This window comes from Chenopodium album, chromosome 14, assembly GCF_948465745.1.
Source record: "Chenopodium album chromosome 14, dcCheAlbu1.1, whole genome shotgun sequence".
In the NCBI taxonomy this organism is placed as follows: Eukaryota; Viridiplantae; Streptophyta; class Magnoliopsida; order Caryophyllales; family Amaranthaceae; genus Chenopodium; species Chenopodium album.
This window is the reverse complement of record NC_137847.1, coordinates 40562740-40590609: the sequence shown is the minus strand read 5'-3', so window position 1 is coordinate 40590609 and position 27870 is coordinate 40562740. Positions and strand designations below refer to the sequence as shown.

At 37.2% G+C, this 27870-nt stretch overlaps 1 protein-coding gene across 1 annotated transcript; it reads right to left on the bottom strand.

Moving 5' to 3' along the window:
- Positions 1-837: 837 nt before the first annotated feature.
- Positions 838-12121, bottom strand: LOC145580243 (sterol 14-demethylase-like). Its single transcript, XM_081637666.1, has 2 exons — positions 11648-12121; positions 838-1839 (listed from the first exon to the last, which is right to left on the bottom strand). Exons 1-2 carry the CDS (start codon positions 12119-12121, stop codon positions 838-840), a joined length of 1476 nt encoding a protein of 491 aa, XP_081493792.1.
- Between the last annotated feature and the right edge of the window lie 15749 nt (positions 12122-27870).

Genomic DNA, 27870 nt, shown 5'->3' with positions numbered 1-27870 from the left:
TGAAGAACAAATTAAAGGAGAAAAACAGAGGAGAAGAAAATTTGGAAAAAGGAAACAAAAAATTATTGAAGAATTATATTGAGAAATTTGATGATAATTTGGATCAAAATTATTATAAGAAAGAAAATAGAAGAGAGAGAATTTGGAAGAAGGAAACAAAAATTAAAAAAGGAAACAAAAAGCTAGACTTGTTTGGCATCATTTTTGGTTTTCACTTTCCTGTTTTTTTTTTTTTTTTTAAAAAAAAAAAACTAAAAACCAAAAACTAGAAATAAGAAAAAGGTGTTTCCACTTTTCTGTTGTTAGTTTTCAAAATTATCATGATTTTAATAAGTCTAAATAATATTTGATTTATTATGTGACATATATAATATACTTTTTTAAAAAAAAAAAAACCACAATGATGCCAAACGAACCCATATATGTTGATTGATTTGAGTTTGGGCTGGTACAGTGTTGCACCTATTCTACATGCATGATGATGCATGTAAGAATATAGATCTTTTTATATAAATTCGTCTCTTAAAATATTTTCACAATATAATCCTTTTATAATTTTTACACTTGTACAATTATAGATATTTAATACGTAGTATATAAAATGTGTTTTAGAATGTATAATTTCATCCTTATTGCAATATTATTATAACCGAGGAAGTATTTCACTATGAAATTCTAAAAGCTATTCTCAATTTAAATTTCATAAGTATTAAATTTGAGCACCCATTTTATTACAAATAATTAATTGTAAATTTTTAGTTGATTTTGTGCATTGACTTGATTGTCAATCAAATCGTTTCAAGAGTATAAGCAAATGATCCTTCATTTTCTTGACATTCAATCCATAGAAAGCTTTGTACGTTCGTAATGCACCATAACCTTTCCTTTCACACTCCATACTACATCATTCTGTTCTCTTTCAGGAAACGGCGAAATCAACTCCAACTCAAAGTTCCTCAGTAGATAGCTCCATACAGCCTTAACCATCAAATACGCAAAAGGTTGTCCAAGGCAGCTATGCTTACCTCCTCCAAATGACAAAAAAGAGAACGGGCCTGCTAATCGATCCTCGTTCCTTTCGGGGCTAAACCTTTCAGGATCATAATCATTTGGCTTCTTGTAAATATAAGGAAGCCGATTTGAAAAGAACGGTGAGGCTGCAATTATATGGCCTTTAGGGATGTCGTACTTTGTACCATCTCGACGAGTAGTCACAGTAAATTCGGTATGACATTGGCGTAGTAAAAATGCATTTGGAGGGTGAAGCCTTAGACTTTCCTTGATGTTTCGATACAACAATTGCATTTCCAATAAAACATCATATTTAACTTTGTTTTCATATTTTTTGATCAATTTTTTCTGCTCTTCTTTACAAGCTAACCAATGTTGCTTATAATGAAGGAGCGAAACTCCTGTCCATATAGATGTAGCAGCACCGGTGTGTTGGCCGCCATAGAGGGCAGTAACGAGCAAGCCAGTGACCTCTCCCACACTCGTGGCTCGGCCATCTTTGTACTTTGAGTCAATGAGGCATTGTAACATGTCATCCTTGGTTTTGTTAGATGATTTTCGAGAGGCTATGATGTTTGAGAAAACCTCGTCGAGCTTTTTTCGAGCTTTGTCACGTCGATTGTGAGCTGGGATAGGCAAATATGGGGACATGGTAGTAAGAGGTACCATTGCAACATTGATTTCCTTGATAAGGGCAATTATATCCTTTGAGAGACTGTCACGAATATCTTTACCAAGAAAACATCTACTGGCCATTAAAATGATGATGTTTTCCATTTCTTGTTTCAAATCTACTTCTCCTTTCTCTTCCCACTTGGAAAAATAGTCCTGTATATATATAATTGTTTTTTTTTAATCATTAACATCACAAAGAATTTATAAATCATTCGAGGAGAATAATATTATAGATTAATTATAAAGTATATTATGCTTAGATTACCATAACGAATCAAGTGCAAGTACTCCCTTCATTCTATTTTGTTTTATCTTCCTATATACTCCGAGTACAAATCTTTACATTTCTTCCAACTTATAAGATACTGAGTACTAGATCTTGAGATAATAACAAATCAAATGAGAATTCAAATCTGGATAAAATATACTATCTCCGTTTTTTATTAGTTAACACGTTTTGATTTTGACATTATTCGCACACCTTCCTTTAACCACATTTATATGCGAAGAAAAATATAATCAATTGAGATCTTGTTAGATTTCTTACAATGTATATTTTTGAAATATCAACTTTTTAATAATTTTTGCTTATCCCTAATAAAAGATATAGATGATTGAATTTGTGTATTGACGAACGTGACTAAAGAAACATGTCAACAAAAAAGAAACGAAGAAAGTATGTAACATCACTGTTTAATGTTTCGAAAAAAAAGGAGACATGTATATATTTCCCTGCGTTTTAAAAAGTTTTAATTAACTCTTATAAATAGTGTTTGAACAATTATATCCTTTAAAAAGTTTATTTATTTATTTGCCCTCATTAATTTTAATTGCCAATATATTTTAAACTTTTAAAAGCAGTGTGCTTATATTTAAACCCCTAAAAATATTTGTTTATATAATCTCCCTCATTAATTCTACCAACCACTAAAGTAATAGTATAAGGCTAAATTGAAAAACCTTAGCAGGCATGACTAGATATAGCACGCGCATCACACACCTTTGCCACTTAACCACCCTAGTCTCTTTGAAAGATTCAATTAGTTAAACCTCCAAAATCATAAAAATTGATGACAAGATGATATTATAGAGAATTACTTTTACCCACCTATCCTGTTAGGGGCCCAGTTAAACGCTCGAGTATAGATTTTCTACAGGTGTGTTTCGATCGATACCAATTATTAGTACTCTGTATTACCAACAATAAGGGCTTGTTTGGTTCACTTTATTTTGGCTTATTTGATCTAATCTAATCTGAATGTTAGATTTGACTAAATTTTGACCTTAAATATACAATAATTTATACGGAAAAAGTATATCAAGTGAGGTCTTGTTAGATTCGTAATAATGTGTATTTATTATATTAATATGCGATTTTCACAATTTTTTTAATTACGAAATTTAAAATATTTATCGATAAAAAATTGCACATAAAACGAAGAATTGATCTGAACTTATTTTTTCTGATCTAATCTGAATTGAACTTATTTTTTCCGAAATCAGTAAAAATAAGGTGAACTAAACAAGGCCTAAGATGAACAGTCAAACATCATGAAACTACTATCATATAAGCTCATGATACCAAATTTTCCTTCTATAATAGGCTAGAAATAACAAGAGCATAACCCGGATGTTGGAAATGGTAATGCAATCGGAAGGTTCACAAGGCCATTTTACAATCCACCTCTTGAGGGAATAACGACGCTTCAAAATGGAGTGCTCGCGCCTGACCGGGCGGTGGTTCGCCCAACCGGGCGAAATTGGCCAGGGAGAAAAAGGCTCTCGCGCCCGACCGTGCAGTGGTTCGCCCGACCGCCGGGCGGCGGAATCCAAGTTTTTACGAGCCTAGTCGAGCGACCCTTGCCTGATTGCTTTCCTGGGGTGAGATTTCCAGATCGCCCGACCGGGAGGTCGTGGCCCGACACCAGGTCTGGGAGATTTTATCTCGCACCCGGTCGGGCAGTTGGTTTCCCGGTCAGGCCCGCCTTTTCCCTAGGTCAGTTTGGTTTATTTGCTTCCTAATTTCGGAACACATATAAATACGAACATTGCCTTTTCTATTTTATTCATTCACATTCGAAACCTAAAACACAAACCTACCCTTTGAGATCTGAACAGTTCTTGAGAAATTCTAACCTTCAAGTTCGGGTACACGAATTATGGAGGTCGTTGTGTAAAACTTGGGGGGCATGCGTCACTGGAGAATATGTACCGGTGGTGACGTATTTCGCTTCTACGGAAGTGGGTTCCAAACCACGGCACAACAGAAGGAGGTCGGATCTTGATCGATTGTAACGTGTTCTTGTCTTTGTCCTTGATTTCAACAGGTATTTTTCCAACAATTTAGAAGCGAAATAATTTGTTTAGATCTGTTGATATCATGACTAGGAGTTCTCAAACTCGTCTATACTTAGATCTGACTAAGGTTGATTCTCTTGATGGAATTAATTACAAGAGATGGTCTCAAAGAATATAAATTGCTTTTAAACAAGTAGAAGTTGATTATGTCTTGTTTAATGATGCCCCAAAACCTATTACTCAGACCAATGCTATGATTGATATTCCTAGTACCCCTGTGCTGGGAATAAAGAGTCTGTCCCTATTCAAACTACTTCTACTGTTATTGCTAATGAATCTGAAATTAAGAAATTTAAACGTGATAACAAGTTTGTTAGGGGTCATCTTTTGAACCACATGAAAAATAACATCTTTATTTTGTATATTAAAGTCAAATCTGCTAAGGAGATTTGGGTATCTTTGGAAAAGAAATATGGGGCTGATGATGCGAGGAAAAAGAAATATGTAACTGGAAACTGGTTGAATTTTAAGTTGGTTGATTCGAAACCTATCATGGAGTAAGTCCATGTGTATGAAAATTATGTCGTTGAAATTCTTGCTTAGGGTATGAAGATGTGTGAAATCCTGCAGGCTAATGTGTTAATTGAGAAATTATCTGAATCTTGGTCTGATTATAGAAACCACCTCAAGCATAAGAAAAGAGATCTAACTCTCAAAGAGTTGGTGAGTCATATGAAAATTGAAGAGGCAAATTGCCTTAAGGATTCAAACCCTAAGCCGAAAAATGAATTGGCTGTGAAATTAAATCTGGTAGAAATTAATTCTGACAATGAAAGAAAACCTGACAATCGTGATGGCAAGGGAAAATCTGGAAAATACAATAGTAATCTCAAGCCTAGAAGCAAGATTGACAAGTCCAAGGCCAAATGCTGGAACTGTGACAAATTGGGGTAGTTCGTTGTGAACTGCAATGTTAAGGGCAAGTTGGATCAGAAAAATAATGGTGGGAAGAAAAGAAAATTTAAGAATCAGGCTCATCTAGTTGAGGGTGAGGATGATGATGTTATTGTTGCGGTAATATCTGAGGTCAACTTGGTAGAAAATAACTCATAGTGGATTATTGACATAGGAGCCTCCAAACACTTTTGTGCCAACAAGGATCTGTTCGGTACTATGGAGGAAGCCAAGGAAGGTGAACAAGTCTACATGGGGAACTCTAGCAGCTCTGAAGTGCTTGGGAGAGGAAAGGTAATACTTAAGTTGACTTCAGGCAAGACTCTGGCCCTGCACAATGTTCTGTATGTTCCTTCTCTTCACAGGAACCTTATTTCTGGTGCTTTGCTTAACAAAGTAGGAGTTAAGTTAGTCTTTGATGCTAGTAAACTTGTACTAACCCGCGGTGGGGAATATGTTGGCAAAGGGTACCTTAGTGGGGGTCTCTTTGCCCTTGAAATTGTAACTGAATCTTCTATTAATAAGAATTCTACTTTTGCTTATATTGCTGAGTCCTTTGATTTATGCATGCTAGATTGGGTCATGTTGGTGCTTCCAAAGTAAAACGTATGAAACGTTTAATTTTGCTCCCAAATATGTCATTAGGTGGACTAGAAAAATGTGAAGTATGTGTAGAATCAAAGTTTGTGAAGAAACCTTACAAATCTTTCATAAAAAGAGAAATTGCACTGCTAGAGCTAATTCACTCTAATTTAGCTAACTTTAAGAACTTGGAAAGCAGGGGTGGCAAAAGATACTATGTTACATTCGTTGATGATCACTCCAGATACTGCAGGATGTATCTATTGAGGTCAAAGGATGAAGCTGAATCCATGTTCCTTGTGTATAAGGCAGAAGTTGAAAAACAACTTGATCGCAAAATTAAAAGAGTTCGATATGATAAAGGAGGAGAGTACGGCTCAACTTTCCTTTAGGGGTTGTGTGAAACTGAGGGCATTATTCATGAGGTCTCAGCTCCATACACACCATAGCAGATTGGGATCACAGAGAGGATAAATAGGACTCTGAAGAAGATGATGAATGCTATGCTCTTGAGTTCCGGGTTGCCAGACAACATGTGGGGAGAAACCGTACTGTCAGCAAACTTTGTTCTGAATAGAGTTACTCACAAAAGGTTAGACAAGACTCCATACGAGTTGTGGAAAGGTTATGCCCCGAATCTGAGTTACTTGAAAGTGTGGGGGTGTCTAGCAAAGGTGGGATATCCTTCCTTCAAACGGTCGAAAATAGGCTCGAGAACGTTTGATACGGTGTTCGTCGGATATGCTAAGAACAGTGCTGCTTACAGGTTCATGAGCCTAGGCGACAATGTCATAAGCGAGTTCCGAGATGTAGAGTTTTTCGAGAAGGTGTTTCCTTTGAAGAAAAATGAGGTTACTAACAATGTTTCTTCAATTACTTTGTCTACAAAGCAAGTTGTAACTTGTCCCAGGACTATGGAATTGACTCAGCCTAGGAGAAGTAAAAGACAGAGAACAGAAGCAACTTTTGGCCCTGATTTCCTTATGGCGTTCCTGACTAAAATGGAAGATGAGGATGGTCTAGATGAGGTCATGGTTTGTCTTCAGGTTGTAGATGAAGATCCGAAAACATTCGAAGAAGCTATGAGCTCGGTTGATGCAAGCCTTTGGAAGGAAGCAGTTGATAGTGAGCTTGAGTCCATCATGCAGAATGGGATTGGGAACTTGTTGACTTGCCAAAGGGAAGAAGACCTATAGGGTGCAAGTGGATTTTCAAGAAAAAAATGAGGACAAATGGCATTGTAGAAAGGTTCAAGGCCAGATTGGTGATGAAAGGGTTCGGTCAAAAATACGGCATTGATTATTTCTACACTTTTTCTCCGATGACCAAGATTGCTGCTATTCGTACTTTATTTGCCTTAGCATCATCATTTAATTTGTTTGTGCATCAGATGGATTTCAAGACAGCTTTCTTGAATGGTGATTTGGAAGAGGAAATTTATATGGAGCAACCTCTAGGGTTCGTAGTTCTTTGAATGGAGAATAAGGTATCTAGGCTCAATAAGTCCTTATATGGACTAAAGCAGGCACCAAAGCAATGGTATGAAAAATTTCATAGTACCATTCTTAGTTTCGGGTTTGTTGTCAATGGTAGTGATGCATGCGTTTACTCTAAAATGTTCGGTAATCATAGTGTGATCATTTTCCTGTATGTGGATGACATGTTGTTGTTTAGTGCTGATTTAAGTGCTATTACTGAAACTAAGAAATTGCTTTCCTCTAAGTACGAGATGAAGGATTTGGGAGAAGTAGATGTGATTCTTGGTGTTAAGGTTTTAAAGACCAAGAAGGGCTATTTTCTGAATCAATCTCATTATGTTGAGAAAGTGTTGAAAAAGTTTAATTGCTTTGATATTGTGTCATTGAAGACTCCCTATGGCAGTAGTGTAGCTCTAGAGAAAAATAAAGGAAATGGTCTTTCTCAGGAAGATTATGCCAAGGTAATAGGGAGCTTAATGTTCTTGATGAATTGCACTCGCCCAGACATTGCATTTTCTTTGAGTAGACTTAGCAGGTACACTCATTGCCTAAGTGACAGTCATTGGGTAGCTCTGAGACGTGTATTGAGATATCTTCGTGGAACCATGAGTTAGGGTTTAGACTTTGTTGGTCGTCCTTTGGTTCTAGAAGGGTATTGTGATGCTAATTGGGTAAGTTCCAGTGATGAAGTGAACACTACTAGTGGGCATGTTTTTACTCTCTGTGGTAGTGCTATATCATGGAAGTCTACGAAGCAGTCATGTATTACCAGGTCTACAATGGAAGCAGAGTTCATAGCCTTGGATCTTGCTACCTAGGAAGCGGACTGGCTGAGGAATTTATTGGCTGACATTCCTTTGTGGGGGAAACCAACTCCACCGGTCTCTATGCATTGTGATTCACAGGCTGCTATATGTGTTGCTAAGAATAGTGTCTACAATGGCAAGAAGCGACACATTCATGTTAGGCAGAAGTCAGTGAGACAGTTTATTGTGAATGGGGTTGTTTCTTTGGACTATGTACGGACAGAGAAGAACCTAGTTGATCCCTTGACGAAGGGTCTATGCAAGAGAATGGTGATTGAGTCGTCAACAGGAATGGGTTTGAAACCTTATGTTGAACGGATGTGAGTTATTGTAAGTATTGATTAAACATTTTTAATGTGTTATAGGAATAAATCCTGGTTTGCTGAATATTGTCTAGTTAGAAATATTAGCTGGATTTGTTGCTTAATGTCTATACTTACATATGATTGAATCTAATTCTCTTTTGAGTGGTTGTTAACCAGGTAGATTTAAGGAACAGGATGAGTTTGGCTCTTAATACCTCTATCCCGGTAATCAAGAGTGAGGAGTGATGGTGGTCTTAAGTGACCTGGACTGTCAGTTTTGAGACTACTCGAGTAAGGAATTGGAGAGGTACCGAAGAGATGAGGTTGGGTTTAGCCCTCTATGCTACGCCTAGTCCATGGCTCGCTGAGCAGGATAGGTGCACCGAAATGTTAAAAGAGGATGAGCTTAAGTGTACTGTTCTTAATGTCGAAACTCCGATGCATGAATAGTCCTTGAATTTTAAAAGTATTGTGAGTTGCACATATTTGCATGAATAGTTCTTGAATTTGCAAGAGTGTGTGATGAAGATCACATGGAGACACCTGCGTGAGTACGAAGAGGGGCGCTCTTATAGGGAGAACAAGTATGGTTCTCTTAAAGTACTCATTAGTTCCCAAGAGTAGCCAAATTTTTGCGGAGTTGCTTAAGCTCTAAAGTCAAGGTATGTATTTACAAGGTTCCTTCCTCGCTCCCAGGAGTTCAAATCTTAGGATACTCACTAAGGAAGTGTTGAAAAACTTGTGCACTAATGTGTTAGTTTAAATTTTCGGATACTAGCATTTAAGTACTAAGACTTTTATTTACTGTTCAGATTTCATGTCGTTGATCTGCTTGCTTTAGTGGGGGATTGTTGGAAATGGTAATGCAATCGGAAGGTTCACAAGGCCATTTTACAATCCACCTCTTGAGGGAATAACGACGCTTCAAAATGGAGTGCTCGCGCCGACCGGGCGAAATTGGCTAGGGAGAAAGAGGCTCTCACGCCCGACCGGGCGGCGAAGTCCAAGTTTTGACGAGCCTGGTCGGGCAACCCTTGCCCGATTGCTCGCCCGCGGTGACAGTTCCAGATCACCCGATCGGGTAGTCATGGCTCGACCGGGCGCGACACCAGGTCTAGGAGATTTTACCTCGCGCCCGATCGGGCGACTGGTTGCCCGGTCGGGCCCGACTCTTCCCTAGGTCGGTTTGGTTTATTTGCTTCCTAATTTCGGGACACATATAAATACAAGCATTGCCTTTTCTATTTTATTCATTCACATTCGAAACCTAAAACACAAACCTACCCTTTGAGATTTGAACAGTTCTTGAGCAATTCCAACCTTCAAGTTCGAGTACACGAATTGTGGAGGTCGTTGTGTAAAACTTGGGGGGTGTGCGTCACTGGAGAATCTGTACTGGTGGTGGCGTATTTCGCTTCTAAGGCAGTGGGTTCCAAACCATGACACAACAAAAGGAGGTCGGATCTTGATCGATTGTAACATGTTCTTGTCTTTGTCCTTGATTTCAACCTGTATTTTTCCAACACCTGATTCTCGACTAATTTGTACTTCATACATAATTAAAAACATTACTATCAATCTACAAGTTTAATCTACTACCTCTTTAAGATTTGTTTCATCGTGTATTTACAATTTATTAGTTTTTTCTATTTTTTTTTTTAACAATATAAAATGAAGCTATTATTGGCCAATGGTGTACATCTGAGACCATGCAAAATGAAAATCAAAATTAAATTTAAAGATCTCTAAACAGCGGACAGAGTATGATTTGTAATGATCTATATTCTATATATTTCATGTTTTTGAATCCAAACTCGATCTAAATGCAAGCTTTAAAACAGTCAATTATTGTAACTAATAAATAAACTAAGATCTATGTACAAATTCAAGCTCAAATTCACATTAGAATGCGATTAAGGGCTTGTTTGGTTCTATTACAAGAAAAATATCTTTTTGTAGCGATTATTTTAACATTTTGTATCGATTGTAATTGCTACAAAAAAAATTCCCAATGAATGGTCATTCGATACAATATCCGCCGTTGTCATAACTTTTCGTAGTGTTTTTCGCTTTCGCTAGGGTTGTCCTCATTAATTGATACGGAAAACTACTTTCAATCTTGGTGATTATTGTAGCAATTATAATTGTTACAATTGTTAAACTCATTTTCTACAAAAAATAAAAAAATCCCTACGTTTGATCTGTATAAGATTCGAACATCCAACCTCAAGCTATAATATTAAATGTTTTTCCAATAAGGTATGACATATTTTATGTTTTCTTTGACAAATAAAATTTTGAAATCTAGTGTTAAAAAAGTTTTTCGTATCGAATTTTGGGTCTTAGTGGCGATTGTAAACGATACGCTTTCCATAATTTTATAAATGTGTAGAATAAAGGTGAATAAATATTCATATGTTTTTCGTATCGATTTCATATGGGTTTACTATGTCGATTGTAAAGTGATATGTATTCCTCTACTATTTCACAAACAAATGTGCATATTGTAGCGAATGTACAATAGCTACGACATAATCGCTACAAAAAGACAATTTTCTTGTAGTGTTCATTTTATTTTTACTTATCTGAACTTATCTGATCTGGACTGGTCTGATTCGATCTAATCTGAATGTTAGATTTGACCAAAATATACGATAATCTATATGGAAAGATATATCAAGTGGGGTCTTGTTAGATTTGTAATAATGTGTATTTTATTAATATGTGATTTTCATAATTTATTTCATTACAAAATTAAAGATATTTAGTGATAAAGTATTACACATAAAACGATGATCTGATTTGAACTTATTTTTTCTGATCTGATTTGTTCTGAACTTACTTTTTTCTCAACTGATCTGATTTGAACTTATTTTTTCTGAAATAAGTAAAAATAAGGTGAACTAAACAAGACCTAACACTTATTTTATATATGTTTTGGTAGTTCCAAGAATTTAGAAGCAGGTATCAATAATGTATCCAATACACTATGTTAGTAGACCATCTCAACCAAAAGTTTAAACTGATGGTTGTGGAATATGTTTTATACTCTATCACTTCCCCTCATATGAAAGATCATTTGGACTTGAAATGTGAACGCAGCAAATGCCCTTCCATACCCGACTCGAATTAATTCCACTTTGAAAGAGGGGTGGATGAGATTCGAACTTGTGACCTTTATGTCACATTGGCTCTGGTACCATGTTAGTGGACTATCTCAACCAAAAGTTTAAAATGATGGATGAGGTGCATGAATATATTCTGTATTCTATCACACTATATAGAAAATTTATTTGGTACGTAGTATTAAATTGGGATTACTTTGACTCTCCACGTTTTATTAGCTATTAATCTTGTGAATGATCCATAATTCAAGTTCATCAGATTTTCAATAATTTAAGTAAATATAAAATGCAAAGAATAGACGGTTCCATTATATAAATCTTGTTAGGTTTGCTGGTTTATTTTAGTTACTTACTACTAATACTAGCTTAACAAAAGTAATAAAAGTTGCTAATAAGGATAGAATTTAGTAAACCTGTACTTCCTCAAGCATAGCATCAGCATACCCTCTAAGATTATCAATACGGAGCGCATCCTCAAAGAAGTGAAATTGCTCTTGGCGCACAGAATACTCGGCGTCGTAGATCACCCCAGGTCCGAATATAGGCACGGTGAATCGATACACCTCTCGCTGACTGAGCTCACTCTCACCAGCCTTAAAGAAATGAGCAGATACATCGGGTTCAAGTAGGAAGGTGATATTCTTGTACACCGCGTTCATGGTGAATACACTTCCTAGTGTTTGATACTCCTCATTAAGCATCTCAACGGGGTTCGATAAAAATCGAACCACCCCGCCGATTAGTGGTAGCCGCCCTTTCACCACTGGTGGTAGGCGTTTGCTACCCCTAAAGAGTGTTTTGAGTGCCAATTTTATCACAATAGTTGTAACAATAAAAAGAACTATTACGTTGAAAAATTGCAGCTTGTTCATTATTTCTAACATCATTTTTATTTGGTTATTGAAATTTTGAAATCGTAGTAATTGCTAAGTGCATGGTACTATATAATTTTCTCGAATGAATAACGTACAAAAATGATTAATAATAATAATAATAATAATAATAATATAAAAATTTGCAATTAGTGTTGATCATAACGTGCGCGTGTATTTCTTAGGAATATAGCATAATATACATTTGTTAATTAATTTTATTCCATTTGTAGAGTTGAGACTTGGGACAATATATAGGACAAATTGCAAAAGTCAAACGTGCTTAAGGTGTTCTTGATAAAGAGCACCACTTTAATTTAGTCTTTAACTCACATGCAATAATGTTCATCAATAAACATTAGAACGCCTAAGATATTGCATTTATTCACATGGAATATGTTTAATTCACATGCCCATGTGGCAATTTCTCACAAGTACAGGTTTTGACTTTTATGTTAGGACTAAGGACCCATCTATGTTCTACTTGGTTTATCACTTCTCTTGATAATATCACAAATTCTTATATGTGGTTGGTCATTTATGTCGTGTGATTAGCCATTTAAAAGATTACTGATTAGTGTTATAGCGGTTATTCGGTCAGTATTATAAGTGTTACTTTTGTCATTGTTATAGGGATTACTCAGTCAGTTTTACAGGGGTTACTCAACTATTATTATAAGACTTTGTTCTTTTTACAAATGGACACATGATATGGTCATTCGCACACAAGACGCACATATAAACCCTAATTATTATTTCAATTCTCGTGTATACTATATTAATTTTAAATATCTAAAGGAAGAGGTAAAAGTATGGTAATTAATTAACTCAATATCATTGGAAAAGTTTATAACTAGAGCTAATCTCACCATTAGACTCATATAATAATGATATAATCTCCTAAAGTGGAATATCCAAGTCGTTATTAGAGAATCCTCCGTTTTTCTAATATTTTACTCATCATTTAGGGGGTGTTTTTGTGTAGCTGGCAACACCATATGGTTAGGGTTACTTGAATTACTAGTTCAGGGGTTACTTGAGTTATTGATGATTGAGTAACCTCTCAAATAACCCTTAACCGAGTAACCCCTACGGTCTCAAGTAACTCTTGACTAAACCCCTTAAGTAATTCCTAATCGAGTAACCCAAGTAATCCTTGACCGAGTAACTCGAGTAACACTTGACTAAGTAACCCCTGACCGAGTAACTCTTCGAGTAACCTTTGATCGAATCCCTCAAGTATCGCTTGACCGAACTTCTTAAGTAACTTGAGTAACCCATGACCGAGTAACTCGAGCAACGAACTCTGACCGAGTAATTTGAGTAACCTCGGCTACACGGTGTTGCTGCCACATACGTTGTATCTCTTATTCCATCTAGTACGGGATATATATACATGTATATTATCTAGGATTCCATCAACGGATAAGATCAAATACCCAACTCTAGAGTATTCTATATAGTACATGGGATAATAGTCATCCACATTTAGATATTTTATAACACTCCCCCTTGGATGACTATATATTAAATAAAGCAATAACTAAAATTTACTAAAGAACCCGTACAAAATAATACCTAATAATGCACACAAGATGCTGCCTCGTTAAAGACCTTACCAGGAAAACTCAGTGGCAAAAAACCATGGTTAAGAAAAAAAAACAGTGCAGCGCGCATTAACTCCCCCTCATGACTACATCACTTGAGATCTTTAAGACGACGCAATCTAATGCCGTAAAATAACTTTTTGAATGTGGTTGTTGGGAATGCCTTAGTAAAAAAATCTGCCAAGTTTTCACTCGAGCGGATCTTAAGGACTTTTATATCGCCATTTTTCTGGAGATCATGAGTGTAGAAGAATTTTGGTAAAATATCTGTCTAAATATGTTGAATTATAGATCTTAACCATTCACATTCACGACTAGCCTCATGGATTGCCAAAATTTCTTCATGGTTAGAAGATCGAAGTAGCTGCAATTATTTGTTTCATAGAACGCCAAGAAATAGAAGTACCTCCACACATAAACACATATCTAGTTTGTGATCCAACATTATGAGGATAAGACATATACCCTGCAACTGCAAAATCAATCAAACCTTGGATAGGTTAGAGAAAAACAAACCCATATCTTTCGTACCTTGAAGGTAACAAAGTACATGCTTAACCCCATTCAAATGCCTTCGGGTAGGACATGAGCTTAATCTTGCTAACAAATTTACTGAAAATGATATGTCAGGTCGTTTATGACTAGCAAGATACATTACACTACAAGAAAAAGGTCAAATTCCGACGGAACGGTTCTGACGGACATGAAAATTCGTCGAAAAATACAAAATTTTTGACGGATTTGATTTCCGTAGGAAATTTCCGACGAATTTGGAATTTCCGTCGAAAATCAGTCTGAAATTTACAACGAAAATTAAATTCCGTCGGAAATTAAGTGTTTTCCGACGGATTTTATTCTGTAGGAAATTTTCAACGGATTATTCCGTCGGAAATTAAAGTTTCCGACGGAATAGTATAGGTTTTCGACGGAATTTAGAATAAAAAAATTAAAAAAAATAAAAAAAATAAAAAAAACCTTAGAACCCTAATTATAAAACCCGCCTTTTTACCCTTACCCCTTCATTTCTCTCTCCTCCCCTCATTCTTCCTGTTCTCCTTCTCCCTCCTCCTCTCTTCTTCTCCGCCCCTTCTTCTTTTTCGTTTATGTTCTGTTTCTCCCTCCTCATCTGTCTTCTTCCTTCGTTCTCCTCTTCTTCGCCCCTTCTTTTTCTCCCTTTCCCCTTCTTCCTCTTCTTCGCCCCTCCTCTTCTTCCTCCTCTTCTTCAAATAACTCGAACTTATGAAACCCTAATTAATTTTTTGAACAAAGTAAGGTTCTAGAGTTTTCATGGTCGAATTTGTCCTTTAAAACCCAAATTCAAGCCAATTTCGGGGTGTTGTTGGTGAAATTCAAGGTATGTTATTTTTTTCTTACTTATTTTTGGTTTATGATTTTTTTTTTGGTTGAATTACGATGGCGGTGGTGGTGGGGGGTTTGAGTTCGGATTTGAGTGGTTTCGATTGTCCTCTTTTGAACCGCCAGGGGCTACGGGTTAGGGTGGGGTGGGTTAATTTGGTGACAGAGAGGTGGGTTTGGGTGGATCTGGGTTTGGGCCGGTTTCGTGGGGGTTTAGTTAGTGTTTGGTCAGGGTATAGGTCTGGGTATGGGTTTGGGGGAAGGAAGAGAATAGGGGTGGGTTAGGGTGGGGTGGGTTCGGTCTTGGGTGCCACCAGGGCTAAGGGTTAGGTTAGGGTTTGGTCAGGGTCTGGGTTAGGGTTTGGGTTTTGTTAGGGTTCGGTCAGGGTTTGGTTAAGGTCTGGGTTCGGTCTAGGTTAGGGACTGGTTAAGGGTTCAGTGGTGGTGGCGGTGGTGGAAATCTGATGTGGTTGGTACTGGTGGTGGTGGTATTGTGGTTAGGTTAGGGCTAGGAAGTTGGGTGGGGGTGGGTTGACAGCGGCGTTTTGGGTGGTTGGAGGTGGTTTTACGCCAAGCCCGTGGTGGCGCGGCGTATTTTTCTTTAATTTTATCAAATAATTTTTCGACGGAATTCCCGTCGGAAATTTCCGACCGAATAGGATTTTTCTGGTGTGCCGAAAAATCTCTTATGACGAAAAATTCCGTTGGAAATTCCGTCGAAAAAGTGTTTTCGACGTAATTTCCGTCGAAAAAGGTTGTTTTTCCTACAAAAGCTTTTTCGACGACCAGTTCCGACAGAATTATGTCGGAAGCGTATTTTCCGACGGATTTCAGGGTGTTTTCGACGGATTTTTTCCATCGGAATTCTGAAATGGCCGGTTTCCTAGTAGTGTAATGCCCCTATTGCACTTAAATATGGTACTTCAAGACCAAGAATTTCTTCGTCATTCTCCCGAGGACGAAAGGGATATTTTTCTACATCAAGTGCTCTAACAACCATAGGGCTACTTAATGGATATGATGTATCCATAGATAATCTTCTAAAAACCTTTTCTATGTATGTTGACTGGTGCACAAGGATTCCATTCTTAAGGTGTTCAATTTGTAACCCTAAGCAAAACTTAGTTTTTCCAAGATCTTTCATTTTAAATTCTTTCTTTAAGCACTCTACTGTTATTGAAATCTCTTCAGGATTTCCAATAATATTTAAATCATCGACATATACTGCAATTATGACATATCCTGATACAAATCTCTTTTATAAAAATACATGGGCATATAGGGTCATTCTTATACCCTTCTCTCAACAAATACTCACTAAGACGATTGTACCACATGCGCCCTGATTGTTTGCAATAAAAATACAAAGCTCTTTTATTGAATTAAAAAAGCAAGAATCTTGTTCTTCAAAATATGACTACATGAAATAAGTACTACAACAAAATACGGATAACACAACCAATTACAATAGTGGCATCTCTCCCAAAAAATTGACTTCCTGTATTTCAAAACAACAAAACAGCAACTGTACTATTGACCGATAAATGAAGCACTTAAACACCAAGTTTGCAATCCTAGCAGGTTGTTATTGAGTTGGTTGAGATGGAATTTGGCCTTGACTTAGGACAATTGGTGGTGTATATTCAGAGCCACTGAAGAAAATTTGGCCCCCATCTCCATACAAAATACCAACCCCAACTGTGCTCCTCTTTACTTATTTCCCCTCCCTCTAGTTGTTGATGCTCTTGCTTCCATCCATGGCGTTGAGGTAGACCCACCACCTCTGCTAGAAGAGTGTTGTGATTTTGCTTGCCCTTTTCTAATTTGGTTAGCATAATCTAATGGGGTTGGAACATTGTTTTGAATCAGATTTGGTATACTTCTTCTTACTCTGTTATTTCCTCCTTTTTTCCTTCCTCTTTCTCATGTTTTAGCACCTGCACTTGAACCATCTTCCTACGAAGGAACATAGTATATTACTTGTGTAAGTAAGAAAATTATGAATGTATTAAGGTTAAAAAACATACAGTGTATATACATATATATTAATTATCCCTACCCTCTTTGGTTGGGCAGTTTGTGGACATTTATTTTTGTAATGTCCAGGTTCTCTACAATTTGAGCACTTGTTTGGCATTCCCTTTCTGTTGTATTTATTCTTCTCCTTAGTAGGCTCATCAACATCACTTATTCTGGCAGTTTTCTTTTTTCCAAGACCTTCGTTGATGATGTCAGGTGAAAACACTAAACCTTCTCAGCTCCTTCATGATTCCAAAATGTACTCAATGGAACTGGTTGCAACAAATTATGATATGTTTTCTCATAAGTTGCAGCATTATACCAATGTACTACTGCAAGTTCTTTTTTGAAGGTCAACAACATGCCTAACTCCTCCGTGGATTACTTCAAACCCTGTTTGAGAGTCTTCACCATTTCATCTACAGTCATATTTATCTGCTCATCATAAGACTCTTGTAACTTTTGACTAATCCTTGGTGCAATCCTAGCAAAAAAATATGTTAACAAATCTTTTATTTGCCCTCATTCTCTCCATCAATGCAAGCCTAATATCCTCTAGCATAGTTACTATGGGTTTATACCTAGCTAGAAGAATAAAACTATTAAATGTTTCTGCCATGTTATTGTCAACTACATCATAAGAAGAGCGAATTTTGAATTTAGATTTGCAAAATGTTTCGGTGTTTCTTGCTTCAAAATCCAAATGTTCTTGTTTTGACATTACCTTCAATTTTTCCAAATGTGTTTCGTACTCACCAGGGTTAGTTGATTTAATACATTTCCAAAATTGCTTGTCCAATTGCTTACCCTTGTATTTCTTCCTCTAATTTGTGTATATGTGTCTTGCACATTGTCTATGTTCTATATTCGGCTAAATGTTGTGTATTGCATTCACTAGCCCCTGCAAATGAGTTTAAGTTATATATCACACATTATCATACACATACACACACACACACACACATACACATAAAAAGAGTCATATTTACAAACCTTTTGTTGGTCAGAAATTACTGTCCAACCGTCACTTTTTTCCATTTTCTAATCCTCGGATATTAGCTTCAAGAACAAATCCCAAGTAATAGTAGTTTCCCTCTCAACAACAGCCCATCCAACTGGAAACATATGGTTATTTCCATCCCTCCCAACTGCACATAGTAATTGGCCACCTGTAGACACTTAAAAATGTCTCCCCGACACCAAACCCGATGATGAACAACCTTTCCCCACCATTATTGTTCGGGTTGAGTACCTAATATTTGGGGTGTTTAATCCATATTTCTATTCAATATATTTCATAAACCAACCTAATTCTTAGCCTTTTCCCCAACACCATAACTTGTTTTCCTCTTTTCGTGTCCACATCACAAAAACGAACTAATATGATTTTGTGGAAATATAATTTTGATCCAATTATTATTTTGTAGGATAGGCCTTTCAATAAGCTTTCCAACGATATATCATAAGCCCAATTCCGACTTAAAACAAAGAAGATATGGGCAAAATACTAAACTCGGCCCAAAACCAACACCCTTTCACTAAAACGGTCATATCTTAAAATCTACAAATGATTTTGACCTGATTCTAATTGGATTGGAAATTAAACTTGATAATATTTCCAATGATATATTATATGTCTTATTCCGAGATACAAATCAAAAGTTATCATAGTTTTAAAAACGCGTAAAAACAAGAATTACCGCGCATCAGCTTAAATGCCACGTCGCGGCAAAATCTGATGTGACACGGTGCATATTTCCTTGACACGGTACTCTACACCGTGTCACGGTGCTTTTGGATGACCAAATTGCATGTTTAAAGGGAATATGTAATTGAAAATCACGCTTAATAAGATAATTTGGACGACCGATTTAGGTTCCTTTTTAATCTTGTTCTTTAATTAAGTGATCACAAATATTTTAGAATTATGTGTGTGCATTAATATTCAAAAAATTTAGCATAATAATAGTTTGGAGCAAATTGAATCTTTGTTTGCATGCCTTTGAGATCGCAAGAATCACTTTTCACTATAAGAATTGAGTAGAGGCCAATACGGGCGAATGGGACTCCATGACTCACTTAGTACCATCATCCCCGATCCTCCTTTCATGGTTCCGAACCTTATGGAGTTAGTAATATCATGGATTATGAATGGGGTGTAACCTTCACAGGTCAATCATTATTGCCTTTCGTTGTTTCTTTATTCGTGGTTGCCTTTTACGATCCGTGAACGGTTTACAAGTACCTTAAAAACTTGTTGGCGTCTCCCTAATTGTATACGTCAATTCCCACTTCCTATGAGTGCCAAGCATATTCACACATGCTTAACGTAGGCGCGCTTTGAACAACGCCTACAATTTGGCGACTCCACTGGGGAGGATTCTTGGTTATTTATCAATTTGAGTGATCGGTATTTAATTAAGATGAGTGGATGAGACTTGAAAGATTCTTGAATCATATTCCTGTGATTAAATTGGCATTTTTGCATTTACATTGATGTTTTTAACGTCGTATTTTAGGTTCGCCCGTAGGAAAAATTGGATAACCTGATCACGATCGAAGAAAACGAGGCACTTCTTGAATTTTACAAGCACCGTGTAACAGCAGAGGCGCCATGACACGGTAGAAAACACCGTGACGCGGTGTACTGTATCGTGTCGCGGTAATTTCCACTGTGTTGGGAAAATTTCCACCGTGACACGGAGCCTGTAAAATTCTTCCAGTGGTTCTGTTCTTTTTCTCGTTATTAGCTTCCTTCGATTTTTCTGAAAAAACGTGTATGTTCTACATATGTCTTAGCCCTGGGGAATTTAAGCTCTACCAACAAAAAACTCTCATGGCAATAAGGGTTCATCCGAGTTATTAAATTCACCCAAACCATGGAGTCAAGTTCGATTTAATCACGAACTTGCGGAGCCGCCCGTTGCCATACACCCTCAAGGGAGGCTGCCTTGCTAACGCGTCCAAACTCTTAACCATGGTACCATTTTGACACCAAATGAAATTGACCATAGTGGAACATAGAACTTGACCTTAGGTTGCGAACTCTTCTTTGCATCATTGTGCCTACATGCCCTATGTGTGATCGTTTTGATCTTAACCTTAACGAGTTTTCTTTGTCTATGGTGGTTTATTTTATGACTAACTAATGCCAATGGACCATATTCACTTAGTAATTAGCGCAAACACTAAGGGAAAAAAAAAGGAAAAAAAACACACAAAAACACCTGGAACTGATCACCACGCCACGGAAGAAATGCCGCGTCACGGCAATCAGTGCCATGTCACGGTAGGTTGTACGGCGACACGGTACAGTTTTAGTTTTCCGTGCTAATTTTGTCCTCGCGGCAATCATTTTGGTTACTGTTCACATGTCTAGCCATACAATCATATCACGTGTCTTATAACATCACTTAATCACCTTTGACATCTCCACATTACTTATCACCTTCAAACTACTTTCAATTCGTTCCAATGGCCACTAAGGAAGATATTGAGAACATCAACAAATCCATCGAGGCACTGTCTGCCATGATGCAAACCCTTACCCCTTGGGTCACTACCATGGAACAAAACAAGGTCACTGTTGCTACCCTTGACAAATTGAAAGAGCAGATGAGCAAGATTTATGAGGATTTCACCTATGTGGAACAGCCTCCCACTCCTTTGAATATGAAGGAAAGAGTCCTTGAAAAGTTCTCCACTGCTGATATTCCAACATTCAAGCCTACTGGCAATCCGATATTCCATTTGAAGGCGTTCTCTGCAACCATGGCTCTCAAGGGATTGGACGTAACACTCTTCCCTGCGGTGTTCCCTCTCTCCTTAGAACGTGCTTGCCAATAATGGTTTTATTCCCTAGATGCCAAGCATACTGCAACTTGGCAAGATGTCACTGACAGTTTCATGAATCGTTACTAGTGTAACATTCAAACCAAAACTTCTAAACGTGAACTCTCCATTCTCAAACAGAAAGAGAATGAAGGCTTCACTGCTTATCTGAACAGGTGGAGGGAAACTGCTGCACTCTTGGTAGATCCTCCCAAACAAAGAGAGATGGTTCACCTCTTCATCCAAAATCTGACTCACAAGTATAGGGAACATCTTAAGTTTCTTCCACTGAACATTTTCGAACCTGTATACGACATTGACATCAATATCAAGGATGAGCTAACAAAGACTGCTGGTAGTAACAATAACAACACTTGGAAAAACAACAAGGACGACCTTCCTTCTTCTTGGTCTTCTAAGCACGAAAATACTACCAACAATATAAGCCATGTTTATCTCAATGAAGTGTTAGCTCTTAACGCTCCATTTCCCGAGAAAAGGAGAATTTACACTCCTTTAGGAATGACTTATGATGCGGCCTGTGAACGCCTTTACAGTCAAGGCTTGATTACGCCTATTGGGCCATTTCCAGAGCCAAAACCTGAAGAAAGGAGCGCGAAGTGGAATCCCAATGCCCATTGCAAGTTCCATCAAGGAAGGGGCCACACTACCGAGCAATGTTGGAATTTGAAGGACGTCATTCAAGACTTGGTGGATGCAAATAAACTTCCTGTCCCTCCAGGCGACAAGAAGTAATGAACACAAGGCGCACAGCAGATCCTTCGTGCAAGATTCCATGATTTCTTTTTTTTTTTATCATTCATCTCCATTCCCCCATTCATGTCTAGCATAGGTTTTCCATTTCGAATTTCTATATGTTTCATTTGTTTCGTTCACCTTTTCCATTAATAAAATGAGCATATTTCCTTTGCATCTCGATCATAGCATTTTTCATTCACTCATAAAAAAAAATTAATTTCCGAACTAAACACAAGGTACATCAATGACTTGAGGCACCTTTGCAACTCATTTATTCCCTATTAACCATTCAATCACATATCCATTCATTCGTCAACAACTTTGAGCCTCGTCTAACGATTGGCCTTATTTATTTAACCTACATTCACCTAACCCTGGGATGGGAAGGTGTGCAATTTGTGTAACATTCAGAAAGCAAGTTCAAATGAAAAAAAATAAGTAAATAAAAAACAATGTCTAAAGGCAAGTGTTCCAATGTCTTGGATACGAACACGTCTCGAATTGCGCCTCTCATCAAGTGCTTTGTACCGTGCCTGAGAAACATGAATGATAAGTGAGTGATGGACCGCATGATCCGAGATTGCCTACATTGATTCAAAAGAATGAAAAAAAAGAAAAGAAATTCAAAAAAAAAAATATATGAAAAATAAAACTTGCAAAGTCAAATACACAATTGCATATCTTAGGGGCTTCCCTTGGGTCTTGAGCCTTTTACCGTTTTCTTCCTTAAACCATCAGCTTAACCATATCACAACCCTTGAAAGACCTCTTTGAGGTGTACATACACTTGTGCAAAGTTCGGTTAGAGCTACGTTCGGCCTGATTCCTAACGGATACGTAGGCAACCTCACAATGAGGTGCGACCACATTCATACTCACATTCATGTCAACATTCATATCCACACATATAGAGCTAGACTTGGGGGATTGAACCCACGTCACTTAGCTTACCTAGCTGTAGAAAATATTTCAAGCATCCCACACTTAAGCCCCACTGTGATCATACACTTAAGTATGGTGGCGTCCAAAGGGAAGGAAGCTAGAGCAAAAGAGTCGCCAACAAGTTTTAGGAACTTGTAAACCGTTTACAGGATGAAGGTTACACCCCTTCTTGATCCATGAGATTTCTAACTCCATTGTGGTCTGGAACCATAACTGGATATTCGGGGATGAAGGTACAAATCCAACCTAAAAGAGATTGAACCTGCCCTAAAAATAGGCCTCTACTTTATTCTTCTCATATTCATGTGCGCTTTCTGACTAACATACAATCATTAGATTAACCCTAAACCTATTTCATCTAAGTTGGTTGAATAATAATGCACAAACAAATCTATTTTGGGCGATCACTTGAATTATAATCACATTAGCCTAAACAAAATTATTAATTATCTTATTAATCGTTATTACAAATACAAATTCCCTTTTAAACCTGCAAGAGAGGGCGTGATCAAGCAATAACAATAATAATAATAATATACCAAGCAACATAATATTGACAATCATCATCATCATACTAATATTCTCAATCTCATCAAAGCATAATAATATTAGCAAGATCCTAGGCATGATAAGAACAAGATTAATAACAAATCCTAGCATGTCACTAAGCATTAAAGATCAAAGCTTTAGCCCTAACATGATACTAACATGATAGAAGAGATAAGAAGCAACCTAAGCATGACACTAGAAAGCAATAAATAACATCCTAACATGATACTAGGAATTAATAGAATATAAGGAACATGATTTCTATATAAAAAGAACAATTAAGAGTTTTTTACGAATTTTGTTTTTATCATATCTTTTGATGTAGAAGTCCAAATAAGTCATATAATATGTCGTTGGAAAGATCTAGAAGTCTACTTTGCAACCCAATTAGAATGAGATTAAAATATTTTTTAGAATAAAATATATGGATGAAATAGTGGAAGAGTGTCAGTTTTGGATAGAGTTTTGTATTTCTTTCATATCTTTTTTGTTATACCTCGGAATTAATATTATAATATATCATTGGAAAGATAATTTCAAGATATATCCAACCATATAAGATTTGGATAAATATTATGAGTCACGAAAATATTACCTGATCATCTTTGATTTTGCACAAAATAAGGACTCTTAGAATGAAGAGTTTTATTCAATTTCAAATTCTTTGATCTTATCTTTTCAAAAAGGATAATTAAGATCTTTTAGAAAATTATAGAATCTTCTAATAAATCCTAATTAGTTTAGGAATGGAATTAAACCTTTGGACCCTCCACATGATCATTGGGCCGTAGGTAAAATCCGGTTTGAGCCCAGTTTAGTATTTTTGCCATAACTTCCGCATTATTCATCGGAATTGGGCTTATAATATATCGTTGGAAATGTCTTTTCAAGCCCCATCCAACTAGACTATTATTGGACCCATATCATGGACCAAACTAAATTGGACTGGCTATTTTCATAAAGTGAGTACATTTTCGAAAACAGAAAGAAAGTATTTTATTAAAAAATGACCGCATCACAAGACTTTTCACACTTTCACTTCGTTCAATAATCAATAACATGAAAGGTATTCATCACTGGGTTTGGTTTTTGGGGAGACACAATTATGTGTCTACAGAAGCCCCCACTTTGACTAAGTTTGGAGAAATACAAGTTTCGAAAACAAAAGTCAAAGTAGCGATAGGGACGGAGAATGATTCAGAACGTTCTGTGACCCTAAATCATTCTTGTAACGCCGATTCCTGCAAACTAGCGTTAGTTAAACAAATAAAAGATTTAAGAAACTCGTATCTTGCACCGTCGAGTACACGTCTCTAGAGTAACCGATTTTGTTGCTGCATTTTTGTTGTGACGACCTCCACAAGCTAGGGAACGCTATCTCGCTATTGTTGATGCTCACTCGTCTCTGAACAAAAGAGCTTCTTTTTGGAATGTCCACGCGTCTCTGAACAAAGAGCTTGATAGGATGCCCACACGTCTTTGTGCAAAAGAGCTTTAAAAGGAATGTCCACGTGTTTCTGAACTAAAGAGCTTTGAATGATATGCCCATGCGTCTCTGAGAAAAAGATCTTGAAAGGAATGTCCACGCGTCTCTGAACAAAAGAGCTTAGAATGCTATGACCACGCGTCTCTGAGCAAAAGAGCTTGAAAGGAATGTCCACGCGTCTCTGAACAAAAGAGCTTTGAATATTTATTGAGATCGTTCGGTTGGCTACGAACAGGAGCTTTACTGAATGGGTGTATCCTGTAAAATCAAAAGATTGCCAACAGACTTTGCTGGTGTTTTTCTTAAGGTTAACCTAAGGCTTGACTGATTGCTTTGACTTGAGGTTGACTCAAGGTGCTTTGACCGACTTGAGGTTAACTCAATGTGTTTTGATACGTGTGTGTAAACTCAACTCGATGTGACGTGACATGACTTAGCGTACATGACTCGTGTGTGTATTGTAATGTGATTGTGCGACTCGAAAATGTAAAGAAGCAAAAATTTTCCGTCATTTTTGTGGAAGATACTGAATTTCTCTCGAAAAAGAAAGACACAAAAAGGAATCGAAGTGAGTGTTTGAGTGTTTACAGTGCATGTTGAATGACGTTGTATCTCATAGTGCAAGGATAAGTTCATCCTAGGCTATCTCAATCGTTGACTCGATGTTGAAAGTATTTAGGTAACTTAGGCACGGAGGCTAAGTACTTCATATTTTGTGATGCAAGGATTAGTTCATCCTAGGCTATCTCAATTGTTGACTCGATGATGAAAGTATTTGGTTAACTTAGGCACGGAGGCTAAGTACTTTATATTTTGTGATGCAATGATGTTTATGAGTGATGAGTGATCATAATATGACAAGGCATGCTTCAAAGTTGTGTTAAGATTTCATGACAAAGGGTTCCTAAAAGTAGGATTATTTGGTCATGTATGTTTGATGTGTGTGAAGGTGACACTAAAGTTAGGCTGCAAAGGCTAACGTGCGTGAAAAATACTTTAAGAAGAGTCAAATAATGATGACTCTTAGTCTGGGTAGGCTAATGATGTAAGGATCAAGCCCCCAAGTCGAGCTCTAAATGGTTACGGATGAGCATTGGAGATCCCTTGATATGATCATGTATGAATGTAAATATGAATGCATTTTATTACGACTGCACCCCAATGTGAGGTTGCCTACGTATCCGTTAGGAATCAGGCCGAACGTAGCTCTAGCCGAACCTCGCAAAAATGTGTGTATAACTCAAAGAGGTCTTTTAAGGGTTGTAACATGGTTAGGCTAAAGGTTAAAGAAGAAGGGGATAATGGCTCAAGACCCTAGATAAGCCCCCGAGATGTGCAACCTTGCATTTGAATCTTTATATTTGTATGCTCAAGATTTCTCACTTTTGAACTCTCTTTTGTTTATATTTTTGCTCTACTTTTTTGCTTCATCATTTTTTTTTATTTGAATCTTTTTTGATAAGTGCGGGCAATCTCGATCATGCGGTGTATCACTCACTTGTCATTCATGTTTCTCAGGCATGGTATCGAGCAATCAATAAGAGACGCAATCTGAGACGTGTTCATATTAGAGACATGTTCATGTTAAAGGCATTGGAACACTTGCCCTTTTGCACACTTTTTTTATTTTTTGTTTATTTTAATTTTTAAGATCTAGGTAAAATCACTCAAGCTTTTATTTGTAAATTGTATAAGTTGCACACCATCCCATCCAAAGGTTAGGTAGATGTAGGTTGAAAAAAAAAGGTCTATCGTTAGACGAGGCTCAAACACAACAAGAATTAGGTCAAATAGCGACGGATCGGTTCCGACGGACCTAAAAATCCGTCGGAAAAATCGATATTTCTGATGGATTTATTTTCCGTCGGATATTTCTGATGAATTAAAAAATTCCGCCGGAAATTCGTCGGAAATTTACGACGGAAAATAAATCCGTCGGAATAATTGGACGTTCCGATGGAATATTTCGTCGAAAAAGGTCAATTCCGACGGAAATATATTCCGTCGGAATTTTTCAACGAAAAAATCCGTCGGAATTATAATTTAAAAAAAAAAGAAAAAAAAATACTTATACTCCCTAACCCTAATCCCCTTTCTTCCGCCCCTTTTTTTTTTCTCTCCTCTTTCCTCTCTTTCTCTCTCCTCCTGGTCCTCCCCATCCCTCCTTCTTTCCTTCCTTCTCTTTCTCTCTCCTCCTGTTCCTCCTTCTTGTCGGTCCGCCCCTTCTCTCCTCCTTTTCTTTTCTTTTTTTTTTATTTCTTCTTCTATTTCTTCTCTCCTCTTCATTTTCATGTCCTCTTTCTTCTAACACCACCAACAACATCACTGCCATCACCACCAGCGACAACCAACATCGCCGCCATCAGCACCACCAACAACACCACAACCACCGTGCAACAACAACGGCAACGCCCAACAACATGAATTGCAAAGCCATCGCGCAAGAATCGTGAATCGATTGTAGATATAGTTTTAATTTAGGTTAGATTGTAGATCTAGTTAATTTTTTATGTAATTGTAATGTTAATTTATCAATTTCTTTTAGATATTGTATAATTACATATTTCCTTTAATTTTTGTTGTTTAATTATCGTTTATTTTTTTAATTTTCTTATGAAATTCTTGTTAAATATGTAGATCTAGTGGTTTTGATTTATTTGTGTGGTATTTTTCGATTTTATTGTCTTTATTTTCGTATTTTTGGGTTGATTTTCGATTATTGGGGTAAATTTTCGATTTTTTTTGCTAAGTTTTGTGTTTTGGGGTTATTGTGTGAGTGTGGTGGTGTCGGTGTGAGTGGGGTGGTGTCGGTGTGAGTGTGGTGGTGTGCAGTGGGGTGGTTTCGGTGTGAGTGTGGTGGTGTCGGTGTGAGTGTGGTGGTGTGTATTGGGGTGGTGTCGGTGTAAGTGTAGTGGTGTGCAGTGGAGTGGTGTCGGTGTGAGTGTGGTGGTGTCGGTGTGAGTGTGGAAGTGTGCAGTGGGGTCTGGTTGGGTGGGCTGGTGGTGTGGGGTGGTAGCTGGTGGTGAGGGCTGTTTCTGCGGGCTTTTTTTTTTGTTTTTTTTAAAGAAATTTCCGACGAAAATTTCCATACCAGAAAAACCTCTTCCGACGCATGAAATCCGTCAGAATTTCCGTCGGCAAAGGTCGATTTTCTTACAAATACTTTTCCGACGACACTTTCCGACGGATTTCCGTCGGAAACACGGTTTTCGACG